The 13200-nt window shown below is 37.5% G+C and overlaps 1 protein-coding gene across 4 annotated transcripts in view; it reads right to left on the bottom strand.

The window, feature by feature from the left end:
- The window catches only part of LOC107656475 (histone-lysine N-methyltransferase ASH1L-like), a 62945-nt gene that overhangs the window by 20802 nt on the left and 28943 nt on the right, over window positions 1–13200 (bottom strand). For all 4 annotated transcript variants that reach the window (XM_016444353.1, XM_016444352.1, XM_016444351.1 and 1 more), the window contains 7 exons: window positions 10540–10713; window positions 10354–10448; window positions 9909–9982; window positions 9401–9446; window positions 9077–9185; window positions 8776–8982; window positions 3228–3374 (listed from right to left, as the gene is read on the bottom strand). In XM_016444353.1, coding sequence (XP_016299839.1) covers window positions 3228–3374; window positions 8776–8982; window positions 9077–9185; window positions 9401–9446; window positions 9909–9982; window positions 10354–10448; window positions 10540–10713 — 852 coding nt within the window. The remainder of the gene's footprint in view (window positions 1–3227; window positions 3375–8775; window positions 8983–9076; window positions 9186–9400; window positions 9447–9908; window positions 9983–10353; window positions 10449–10539; window positions 10714–13200) is intronic.

The raw sequence follows: 13200 nt of genomic DNA, 5'->3' as shown, positions 1-13200 counted from the left end.
TGTGGAAACTTAACACTGGACTTCAAGGAACTTGGGCTATGAGCTTCTCCACCTTTCCTCCAGACTCTAGGACCTTGGTTTCTAAATGAATACAAAACTTGCTCTCATCTGAAAGGAGGACTTTGGACCACTGGGCAACAGTCTAGTTCTTCTTCTCCTTAGCCCAGGTAAGATGCCTCTGATGTTGTCTGTGGTTCAGGAGTGGCTTAGCAAGAGGAATACGACAACTGTAGCCAACTTCCTTGACACGTCTGTGTGTGGTGGCTCTTGCTGCCTTGACCCCAGCCTCAGTCCATTTCTTGTGAAGTTCACTCAAATTCTTGAATTGATTTTGCTTGACAATCCTCATACGGCTGCGGTTCTCTCGGTTGGTTGTGCATTTTTTTCTTCCACACTTTTTCCTTCCACTCAACTTTCTGTTAACATGCTTGGATACAGCACTCTGTGAACAGCCAGCTTCTTTGGCAATGAATGTTTGTGGCTTACCCTCCTTGTGAAGGGTGTCAATGATTGTCTTCTGGACAACTGTCAGATCAGCAGTCTTCCCCATGATTGTGTAGCCTAGTGAACCAAACTGAGAGACCATTTTGAAGGCTCAGGAAACCTTTGCAGGTGTTTTGAGTTGATTAGCTGATTGGCATGTCACTATATTCTAATTTGTTGAGATAGTGAATTGGTGGGTTTTTGTTAAATGTGAGCCAAAATCATCACAATTAAAAGAACCAAAGACTTAAACTACTTCAGTCTGTGTGCATTTAATTTATTTAATACACGAGTTTCACAATTTGAGTTGAATTACTGAAATAAATTAACTTTTCCATGACATTCTAATTTATTGAGATGCACCTGTACATTACAAGTAACCCTGTTGGTCATAAAAAGAACTTTGGTTTTCTAACTCCACGAGTGCCATCGGTTACCATGTTTATCTAAAAGTTAGGGTACTTTTCCTTGCTTTACCCCTATAGCTAAAACTACTTTAATTAGCCTATATGCATTTATGGTGCAATTAATACATTTCGTATCAATGTACAGTTTTAATGTGAGCAATGCCCTGTCACTTTAATTCAGTGTGTGCAGCACAGCAAAAATTGACTCGGTGCGGAAACGATCGCTGCGATGCTGCATACGCACCGCTCGGAACGCATCGAGTGAATTGTTCAACATGGGAACGGAAAAAACGCAAAAGGAGTATGTGTGAAACGGGTGTGGAATAGTAAATTTAGTTTGTAATTATACATGCTTCTGTGACAGCTTTGTATAATTGAAGTTTTGTTATGCAATGTTAGCCTATGTTTAATGCAGTCAATAGCCTATAGGCTACATTTGGTTTTCAATATAGGCTATTCAATCATTAAACTAAGCTTAAATGATTAAAAACTGACACACAATAAACAAATCAGTACGTGTAGGCCTACATTCGAATGTATTTTTGTATTTAGGCCTATTGTATTTATTTTTTAATATCAATGCTGTTTAAGACAATATGCGTTTAGCGCCATCCCCTGACCATTATAATGTGAACAATTCATTAAAGAATATATTATTTTTTATTTAATTCTGAGAGAATATTCCACCACGGCTGTTTTTCGTGACTTTTCCCTCTGTGATATTAAGTGTCGGCAACAGCAAACAACGGTGATAGCTCATTTAAAGGTAATGTCACCGCTAAATTAGACTAATTTGGACAGTCACGCTAAATGGAGTCGAGGAGTCGATTCCATTGACTCCTATGGTGGGAGTCGAGAGTCGGAGTCGACTCCGGAAAAACCTGGAACCGAACACCCCTAATCAACATATCTCTGTGTGAGAAGCCTTTATTAGATGGGGGAAGGGCGGGGTCTCAAAGTTAAAGATGAAAGATGCAACATAACGCCAGCAGGGGTCACTCATACTTCATTAAATAAATAACAAACAGTTAATTCTGCCGAAATACATAATACACGGAACAGTTTTAATGCTAGATTATTGATTGTTTATGTTACTACGGTTGGTTGCTAAGGGTGTTGCTCAGTGATACACAGAACGTTGGGTGAAGCGGTCATAGCTGTGCTGTATCGTGAATTAAACACAGCTGCTGACCAATCAGAATCGAGGAATAGAACTAACCGTTTTATAATTGAATATATTTTATTATATAATTTACACCTATGGTGAAAAAGCTGAATTTTCAGCAGCCATTACTTCAGTGTGACATGATCCTACAGAAATCATTCTAATATGCTGATTTACTGCTCAAGAAACATTTCTTATTGTTATTAATGTTGAAAACAGTTGTGCTGCTTACTATTTCTGTGGAACAGTGATTAATTTTTTTTCAGGACTCTTTAATAACAGCATTTATTTGAAATATAATTTTTGCATCAATGTAAACATTTTACTGTCACTTTTGATCAATTTACTGAATAAAACAAAATTTTTCCAAATAAAAAAAATCTTACTGACCCCAAACTGTTGAACAGTAGTGTAACCACGGTAGAAGTCTTGTCTGTCTTACTGCTTTAATATATTGTAGCTGCATTGCGTATGAATGTTGAGCCTTGAAAGCAAATTAACTCAAGAAACATCAAGCATTCTGGGCTTGATACTGAACAACTAGGCTGAGTTGTACATTATGCAATAAGGTAGAATGAGGCCATTTTGGCACAGATGTGGGTGTGTGGGTGTGTGTGCGCTCCAACAACTAACCACTGGGCTGCACAGCTGTGTCCCCCACCCTAAAACACAAGCTACAGATAATCGCTCTTCTGTGACAAGATGGATGATCTGCCACCGTCCAGCCTACAAGCACTGTTTTTAGTGTGTGCATGAAAGAGAAAAACGTAGACAGAGCAAGAGATGGAGGAGATTACATTTTTCTGTGGACTGTGTGTGAACACCAACACTCAACGTGTGTGTAATTCTGTCACGGTACCAAGCAGATGTTGGTCACTGACCTGGATCTTGAGTTCACATTGCTAATATATAATCTTTTAGATTCTGACTAATTAAACAAATTTATGAAACAACAGTTTCAACAGCAGTGACCTCTTCCTCTTTAATTTGGTCAACATGACCACGGCTTGCTCATAATTCAGCAATTTCTAAAGGATAAAGTCATTGCTCTCTCAGTACTTGTGGTTGTCCACGTCCCCAATGACTCATCGTTAAAAATGACCTTTCTGTTTCAGATAATCAGAAGCTTATGGAATTTTTTTACCGTACTTCTTCAGTGACTCATCACTCACCATTTCTGCATTTCACAGTTGGGCTCGCAGCTGTGGTTGATAAAGCGAGCCTCGTTGCCCATGTGGTAGCTGTCGATGAACATGCCGCTGTCCAGATTCAGACAGTAGTGGCCACTGTTGGAGAAGTACTGCTCCATCATGCGACTCCTAAATACAAAACAGACTTGCTGAAAGTATAATATTCTTAAAAATGTATTAAAAAAAAAAAATATATATATTTTTAAAACATCCATGTTCACATTATTATTGGGTGCCTTAATATTATTGCGTATACAGGGATCAACGCTAAGGATTTTTTCTACTGGCCCGGCCCTGCCACAAAAAATAAAATAGTTGCTGTTATCATTGTTTTTGATCTGTTATCTTGTATTCTAATAAATAAGGTTATATGACACCAGTATTTTAGTTACCAATTAAATTTTACAATTCTATATTTCAATTTCGATACCACAGCAAAAATCACTAGCCAAAAATAAACATAAATTTAAAGTTTAAACATTATTAAAGACAAGTGACAGCCAGTAAATAAGAACAAATGAACAAATTACAAGTAATAGCACAATTAAATATAGGCCTATAGCACAAAAATAGAAACGAAATGCTTTAGGTTTTTATGTTTGTAGATGTTCAGGTACAGAAATTGGAAAAAATCACATATAAAATAACATTTGCATATTCTTCACTCTGTGTTGCACCTTGATTTTTCATAGCTATTTGAAATGAGAGCCAACCACAGCATTTTAATCATGAATTGAAAAAAAAGTGCAATGTTTGATTATTATTAGACTGTATAATTTCAAAATCTGAAGCAAAAACAGAATAACCTGACTTAGGCTATGTGAAATAATGCTACAGAAAACATCGGTATGAAACAGAAACAGCAGGTGGGCTGAATGAGACGCAGATTCACTCTCTGAAAGCAGGCGGCGCTTATGGTACGGTACAGTGATACAGCGTTTCCTTGGTTACCACTGTAAACACAGCAGCACTGCGCGTATTAACACTAATTTAAATGCATTATATGGAGACAAAATAAAAAGAAAATGCCATTTCTGAAAACAGTCAGTTCCGTTCCCCTCAAAAACGCATTCATAAAATACAATATTTGGATTTTCGTCCTATATTTCGCGCATGGTGAACAGTGATCTTGTTCTGCCTGCTACAGTATTTTCTCCTCTTTGTGTCCATTCATTGTTAAAGCTACAAAGTTACTTGCCAGGACGGGTATTTTGACATACTTTTGTATGTATTTGCCCGTTCAGGCGAGTACTGAAAGAGTTGTCTTTCGAACCCAAATGCTTTTTAATCGCTTGAATTTTTAAATTAACAAGTCTTAAAAACACATGCAAATGATAAAATGTCGTGCCGACGCTGCAGTGGCCTGATCGGGCAAGTGACAAATCAGTCTACTGTCCCGAACGTCTTTCACGCTGGCCCCGGGCCATCGGGCAGTCCTTATTGTCGAGCCTTGGTATACGTTACATCATTGCGTGATTATATAAACAAATGAGTGAATTGAACCAGTTCATTAAAACAAACTGTCCGAATGAACCAGTTCACAAAAAATAATGTGATTTCCCATTGTCTGAGGCTATGGATTGCAGGTAATAATGCTGTAAATAATTATAATTTTCTTGCACAGACCAATTGTTTTGCTTCATAACACCTCAATATATCGCAGGGCTTAAAGTTTTCCGGCACCATGCCGGATCTCCGGTGTGCGGCTGCGGGGAAAAAAAGATAGTCGTCCTACATTTAAAAACACTTGTTGATATCACGTTCGAGTTCATGAGTTCGCCTACCAATGTATGAGAGGAACACAGCTTTCACTCTCAACCAAACTAACATTACTAGCCAATCAGAAGTTTTTGCTCTTATAAACACGAGACGCGCATAATAGTATCCAATTGCAGAGTCACAGCTGATGAATAGAAAAGAAGCCTGGGTCTCGAGCGCGACACACTGAAAAAGCTGTGAGGCGCAATGGTCAAAGATTTCCATCAAGCGTCATATTTACATAGAAAAGCTATTAAAAAAGCAGCGGAGCTTTGTAAACAGCTCAGAGTAATCATGTCATCTCCATAAGAACGATATGATTGCCAGAATGCATTTACCTGTATTTTTGAAAAGGTCCTGTTCACACATGATCTCTTAACGGTAATTTACTGTATGTGTAAAAGGGGCTGAACTCTTCCTCTGCATATGCGGTGAGTTTGGGTTGCTTAACGTTCATCTGGGAAAACTCACTTGATTTGTAACGTAAATCATTTAAACCTATGCCAACACAGGAGAATACAACAACGTATTTCTAAATATGTGATGTATTGTACATTGCGATTTCAAAATAAAAGTTTCTGACTTTGCATGTGGCCAAATATTACAATTAAAAAACCATTTACTTGGTTTTGATACTTTATTTGAGGCCAATTATTATTGCCTCATCGTTACTTTATTCATATTCATGTTCATATTAAAGCCTGTTTTTCACTTAGTTCTATTTGTATTACTAAAAAACATCAGATTACTCATTTGTCAAAATAATCATTAGTTAAGCCCTAGATTAGTTAAACATTTTAAAATACAACTGCATTGTATGGGCAGCAGGGTAAGAGCTATCAAGATGAATATATTACCCAAATTATTATATCTATTTACTGCACTGCCAGTTGGGATCTCTCGTAAAACAGCTTAGAGAATGGGACAAACATATCTCTAGATTTATATGGAACGAGGAGACCCCGAGTAAGATATGCAACCCTGCAATTACCAAGGGAGAGGGGTGGCATGGCATTACCGTGCCTGAGGGATTATCAGATGGCGGCACAGTTAAGACCACTAGTATTGTGGTGTTGTCCTAACTATACAGCAAAATGGAAGGATATAGAATTGTCTTTGATGGACACTCCTATACAATCGGTTCTAGGATGCATAGAGCAAGTAAATGATATACATCTAATACAGAATCAATGTGTGGGCCACTCTGTCAAGCTGTGGATGGAGGTGGTTAAACGTTTTAAGCTTCAAAGGGAGGTAAAAGTATTGGACTAGCCGGCCTATGATCCACACTTTACTCCAGCTTTGCATGACCACAGATATAAGACTTGGGCATCTCATGGTATTACTGCCCTTTGTAAAATTATATCAAACTGGGATTTGGATAACTTTCAGAACCTATGTCAGACTTTTGATCTCAACCTACAGGTACGGCACTTTTTCTGGACAGAGACCAGAAGCTAAATTGATCCAGACTTTTATAGATGCATATAAGGGTGAAAATATCAAAGGGGTCATAGGCAAACTGTATAGTGCTATCTCTTCAATGAATAAAAATTCAACGGAATATATCAGACAGCGATGGGAGAAAGACATGAGGGAGGAAATATCAGAAGACGTATGGCTTCTTGCATGGAAAACTCAGTGTTCTACGACTCATTCATTAATCTGGAGAGATTTTGGGTGGAAATGTTTGATCAGATTTTTTATAACCCCTATGCAAAAATTTAAGTTCTCTGGGAAACAGCACCCTTGCTGGAGGGAGTGTGGTTCTGTACAAGCAGACTCTGCCCACATTTTTTGGTTATGTCCACATATTCAGTATTTTTGGGAAAGGGCAGGGCAATTAATATCAAGGGTAATAGGCTTTAACATAGATGTGTCATTTCCGACTATGTTTCTAGGGGTCACACCGGAGGGTTTGAATAAATGTGATAGTTATCTCTTAAAGATTTTTTTAGTTGCATGCAAGAAAGCAGTTACTAAATGTTGGCTTAAGAGAAGCCCTCCCGATATGGATCTTCTCCTAAGTATTGTCAGTCAAATATGTTCTATGGAAAAAATGACCTTCTCCCTATGGTTACAGAAGAATAAAGGGGAAAATTATTGGAGGAAATGGGATTGTTATATACTGCGTCCAAAGTGCACCTCAACTTCTATCTGTACTATGCGGTTCTTGATTTCTTGTAAGACCTCATGTAACTGTTGTCGTTAATTGTTAAAGTTTTTTTTTTTTCTCTCTTTCTGCTCTTTTTTCTATGTGAACCCGAGTGTCTTGTGGTAGATATTTTGGTTTACGTTTTCTGTTTGTGTGTTCTAAAACAAAATCTGTCAAAAAATAAAGTATATAAAAAAAAAATAATACAACTGCATTGTTTTACTTTTTGTGATTAAAAGACAAATATTTTGTCTTTAATTAATTTCTTAAAGTATTAAAACATTGTCTCGTTCTAGTGAATCAAGTATCTGCATTTTGTCTCACCTTGTGAGCTAAGTGTATTGTCACACCCCTAGTGTCTATAAACGTGATAAAGCTCATAATTTTCCAAGTGTATGATATAGCTTTCATTCTTCAGGTCAATAAGGAAAGCGATTAACTTTGCCATAGTATCCTTTCAAATGTTAAAGCTGCCACAGTCATTGCATTCTTTGCATGTGCCGCACTTTATTTGTACCATTTCGTTTTATTTTATTTATTTATTAGAATTTGAAAGATAATAACAATATTGACTGATAAGTGAGATCTGATTTTAGTCCTTGAAAACCAAAAAAGTAGTGCAAGTCCTTGAAAGTCCTGGAATTTTATTTTGCAGTACCTGTACGAACCCTGTTTAAGTTACCAGTTCTTGGACCATTTTAATGTTTTTGTTGTTGTGAATTGAACTGAACTGTAGTTTTCTGTAGTAAACTGTCTTTGTATATTTCCTATTTTATATTAATTTCTTAGTATTTAATTTACCATTATTTCTTTTGAACAAAATCTCAGAAATGTAATGTAATTTTGTTACCGTCAAGGACAACGTTAACCAGCAAAACTTGATATCAAGAGCATCCTAAATGTTACATGTGTTTGCACCATATTGTAATGAGTAAACTTTCTTGGTATTGCCGTTTCAAATATCCCACCATAATCTGTAGTCTGTAGTCTAATGGCAATGGCAGATACGTTACTAGTTAGTTTCAAGGAAAATCATTTTCAAATAATGTTCTTTTTTTGTTGTTGTTTGCCAAATAACCCTGGGTATGTGTCCGCCCCCGCAACCCCTGGGAAAAAGTTCAGGCTCAGGATTTTTTTTTGCTTTAACCCCTGATATCGTCAAGAGCCACAGCTATTAATTTTGTGTCCCCTGATATGCTTTTTTTCAATTCTCAAAGACAGGCAGCTGCTGACTTGCATTTTATGAATCACCAAGGGCCAGAGTTTCAGCTAAAAATCTTCTTTACTGTTCTACTCCAGAAAAAAAGTCGGCTACATCTTGGATGGCCTGAGGGCGAGTAAATTAACAGCAAACTTTCACTTTTGAGTGAACTATACCTTTAATAATGCACTGTGGTTGCTACCCTCACATTCTTAGTTAGAATATATATATATATATATATATATATATATAAAAATAACCAACGTAAGATAAAAACTGGAAAAAAAAATATTACATTCCCAAAAACGTTTATACATAGCATTTGAGCTTCACATAATGGAATTAACCAAACTGTTGTGTGTTTTAACTAATTGAAGTCTGTGTCTCCTCTTGTTTAAAGCCAAAATGTGGCTAACCTGAACCCCTGTTCGCTGACCACTTCTCCCAAATACTCGATGATGAATTGGCCGGCACGTAGGGACTGCTTGGTGCGGATCCCCCAGCCCTTCCCTTCAGCCCGGAAGCGTTCGAGGGACTGCACCCACTCATGCCTCTGGATACGCTGGTTATCACACTGATCGCCACATGGACATGTACTTGGAGAACACTCAGCGAAGATCATCCTGAGACAGACAGAGAAGAGAAACCAATGGGATCCACTTATTGAACTACAACTGCACTAATAGGTAAGCAGAAGAGAAGGTGTAAGCCTCTTACCTGTTTAGACAGTCATCCTGACAGCCGTTCTCACAGTGTTCTTCAGGTGCCCTGCAGTTACAGGTAGTGGCTTCATAGCCAGAAAGAGGCTTCACATCCACATAGACATCTAAGAAGGAACATATTAATGCATTAGTCTTAAACATCTGCAAACATATGCACGCAAAACACAAAGTGTGCAAAAAAGAGAGCAGGATAGTAATGAAGGAATCAACAACTCTCAGTCCTGTCAAATCAGTATATTTATGGAAACACAAGTATGTTCTGCTCTACAGAGCTGTTGAGCTTATGGGTAGTGACAAAAAATAATGAAAATCTCCTTACTGGATCTGATCTTCTTGTAGAGAGGCACATCAGGTCTCTTGTAGAGCTACAAAGAACAAAGATGAATCATTTAGTAGAACGATCTTTGCTGAGAATCAGGCATTAAACTGCAAAAAATCGTTTTAGAAATTAAAACTTGTTTTCAGAAAATATATCCTGAACTACGTTGATTTAAGTTACCCCTTTGGCAAATTATTTTTTTCATAAAGAAGCATAAACCTTACTATATTTTTTTTGATTTATGCTTACAACAAGGGAAAAAACATTTGCCAATGAGGAAAGAAACATGAACTTAATGAAAAATACATTCTCTGAAAACTTAATAAAGAATAATAAAATAATAAAGATTATAAACTACATATCCTACAAGTAGATAGGTATCTTGTTTTAAGGATGTTTATTGGAAATCAAGACCACATTACTGATTAATAAAATGATTTTGTAGCAAAAAATATAAATGACAAAAGCAGCTGTCAGCTTTAAGAAAGATTTGGTTTTAAGGAGCTACCTGATCATGTTTCCAAAGCCACAGGATGTCATAAGGCAGCTGGAAATCAATGTGTTTCTGTCTCAAATATTTCCCTGGACAAACACAGAAGACAAATTGCAGTTATTAATTCAATCTCTTTGTCCTTTCACTTGAGGCTGCACCATTCCAATATTGAATCAACTAATCACCTCATAACTCAAAAACCATAACTAATCAGCCTGATTGCCCATGGGGCCATACATAATAAACTAGTTAGGAATGACAATGAAAGCTGTATACTGGCAAGTCCACAAGCTTACTTGTTGAAATAATAGCTCTTTAAAACTGTTATGTCGAAAAATGATTCCTAAATCAAACTGTCAACCAAACTGCAATTAGATATGGTGCTAAATTAACTGATGCTTGTCAAAATCTGCAGACTATTAGGTCACAACGTCAAGCTGAGCTTAAATTAAAAACTCACCAACATTAATGGGGGCAGGAAAAAGGCCATACTCAAGTTCACCTGGAGTGTATTCTAACTTCTCCTTCTTCAGCTGTAGCAGCTGACTGCGAGGACTGATGAGGAAATGGAGAGAGGTTACGTTTATTTTCCTGGTATATGAAAGTTAGATAATAAGACGGGCTTGATGAGTGTGTTCATCCTTACTCGTCAGTCTTGTACACATCAGAGTAAAGCCCCGCCTTTTGAAACTTCTTTTTGGGTGGTCTAGCAACTCTCTTCTCCCGTTGACTGGTCACAGATGGGTTTGGGGCTTGTTCCAGGGAAGTAGGGCCTGTGCGCTCAGGGGATGACTGGCCATCAGGTTTTCCCTCCAGTGCACTGCAAAGAAAAGCATTAATTTATTACGAGATTAAGAGTTTTGTGTCGTTTAAGTCAACATTAAATTGGGGTTGGTAAGATCACTTTTAAAAATGTTTTTGAAAGAAGTCACTTATTTACAAAGACGGTAAAATAGCTTATTTGATCAAAAATACATTAAAAACACTAATACTGGCAAATATTATTACAACTTAAAATAACTTTTCTATTTTAATATATTTCAAATGTACTTTACTCCTGTTAATTTTTAAAAGGGCTGAATTTTCAGCAGCCATCACTCCAGTCTTCAGTGTCACATGATCCTTCAGAAATTATTCTAATATGTTGATTTGGTGCTCAAGTAACTTATCAATACTGAAAACAGTTAACTCTTTCCCGCCAGCGTTTTAAAAAAAAAAGTTGCCAGCCACCGGCAGAATATTTTTCTTCTATGAATATATGAGCATACTATATATCAAAATAAAGATCCAAGCCTCTGGTTTTAAACAAAAGAAAACATTTTATTTTACCTTCATTTGCTCTTTTTTTTTTTAAATCACCACTTGAACATAGGTTGGTTTTGTCAAAAATACAACATTCTAAACAAAAAGCTGAGGGGAAAAAAGCATGTTTATCAAAGGAGTGCATTTTCAAGCAGAATACATTCAGATGTCATTTCCTTCAAAAAGAAAAAAAAATAGAAATAAATGTAAAATAAATAAAACTTTAGGCACTGTAAGTTGCTTTTGAGTGGTACACAGAGTAACATTTTCCAAGATACAAGGTGACGGCACAACTTTTGCAGCAGAACGAGGTCTCCTTCTTAAGTACACAAACTCTGCATCCTCTGGTTGGGTGTTGCTTTTTGGGAGTGGGCAGGATTGGAACAAGTTAATGAACAGCAAAACTGTCATTCAGCACGTTTCTTGGGTCAGTGTTGTGTGGTGCTCTTGGAGTGTTTTCAGTTGGATGGTCATCATTTTATTCCCCACCACCAGCATAGTCTTGGCTGGTCCATGATTTTATAACACTCTGGATGAATGAGGAGAGTGTTACACTTACCCTGTGGGTTTTTCACTTTGTAAATGACAAAAGCGTTGAACAAACTGATCTGAAACAGATACGTGACAAATTTCTTCGCCCACTTGTGTGAATTCCTGACAAAAGGGTAGTACACAATGTTTTGGTCTAGTTTGTCAATGCCATTCATTGCATTATTGTATTCCACAATGCATGCTGGTTTTTGCTTTGCAACTTTTTCTTGGTGGCCTCTCTTCCATACCTCAACACGTTCCATGTTGTTCTGATGGAATTTTGTAACCATTTTTCACTGGTTGCTTGTCTCACCAGGCCAAGACCATCACATTTTCGTTGTGACGCATGATTGTTTCCCCAATCTGAAGGTCAGCATTTCTGACATCTCGATTGACCGGTGGTTCACCTGTTTTTCCTAATTGTACCACAGACATGGGTTTTCATATCAAGTAGGCGCTCACACAGTGGTACAGAGTTGTAAAAGTTATCCATAAACAATCTGTAGCCATGACCTACTAGGCGATCAAGAAAAGAGACAACTGTGTCTTCCAGTGCAGCGCTTTCTCCACAATAGGGCTTCATGTAAAAACAGTATCCTGTATCGGAATCGCACAAGATGTAGGATTTTATTCCATATTTGACGGGTTTCTGGGGATTGTACACCCTGAAAGCTAGGCGCCCATGCCACAGAAGCATCCCCTCATCTATGCAAATGTTTAAGTTGGGCTGATACATTTCGCAGAATTTGGACAAGGTGATACAAGACTGGGCCTTGCTGTATTTCACTGAAGTGAAGAAATCTCCATGATTTCAAACCTGTTGCGAGGCATGACCTTGTTGAAGTAGGGGGTAGCTAACATGTCATATGCAGACCAGTACAAGTTCAGGCTTATGAATGATACCAGTGAGAAAAAAAGTGCCCCAGGAAGGTTTTCATTTCTGAAACTTTAACAGGCTTCAATGCATGACTTCTAGCATGTTGTGAAGTATCATCCATAGCTTGAATACACTGATCTGCATACAGGTAGGTCTGATCAACAATGTTCTGAATCAGTACATCAGAAATTAACAACTCAAAATCTACAGGTTGTTCTGACTCAAGAGCAGCAGCATCGCCGACAGGCCCAGGATTCTCAGTGAAGGGAAGGTTTTTTGGCTGCCAGTTCATTTCATGCCACTCAGGATCGCCAGGTTCAGCATCTTCAGCTGGATGGTTCACAGTGGCCCTTGTTTGGTCACCAGCAGCACCATGTTGATGTACTTGCCGCATCCGACCTCTGCCTCGCTGTGTTCTACCTGTAAATAATTATAGGAATAATTGGAATTATTTTCTATTGTTAATTATTTGGCCATTACACGCTCATGTGTGTATTTATGCACACAGCCACACACATAAATGTATGCACACTCATACACAAATATTATAGTATATATATATATATATATATATTTTTTTTTTTTTTTATTTTTATC

The sequence above is a fragment of the Sinocyclocheilus anshuiensis genome, unplaced genomic scaffold (genome assembly GCF_001515605.1).
Source record: "Sinocyclocheilus anshuiensis isolate Anshui unplaced genomic scaffold, SAMN03320099.WGS_v1.1 scaffold2019, whole genome shotgun sequence".
NCBI lineage: Eukaryota > Metazoa > Chordata > Actinopteri > Cypriniformes > Cyprinidae > Sinocyclocheilus > Sinocyclocheilus anshuiensis.
This window is presented reverse-complemented; position numbering and strand designations above follow the sequence as displayed.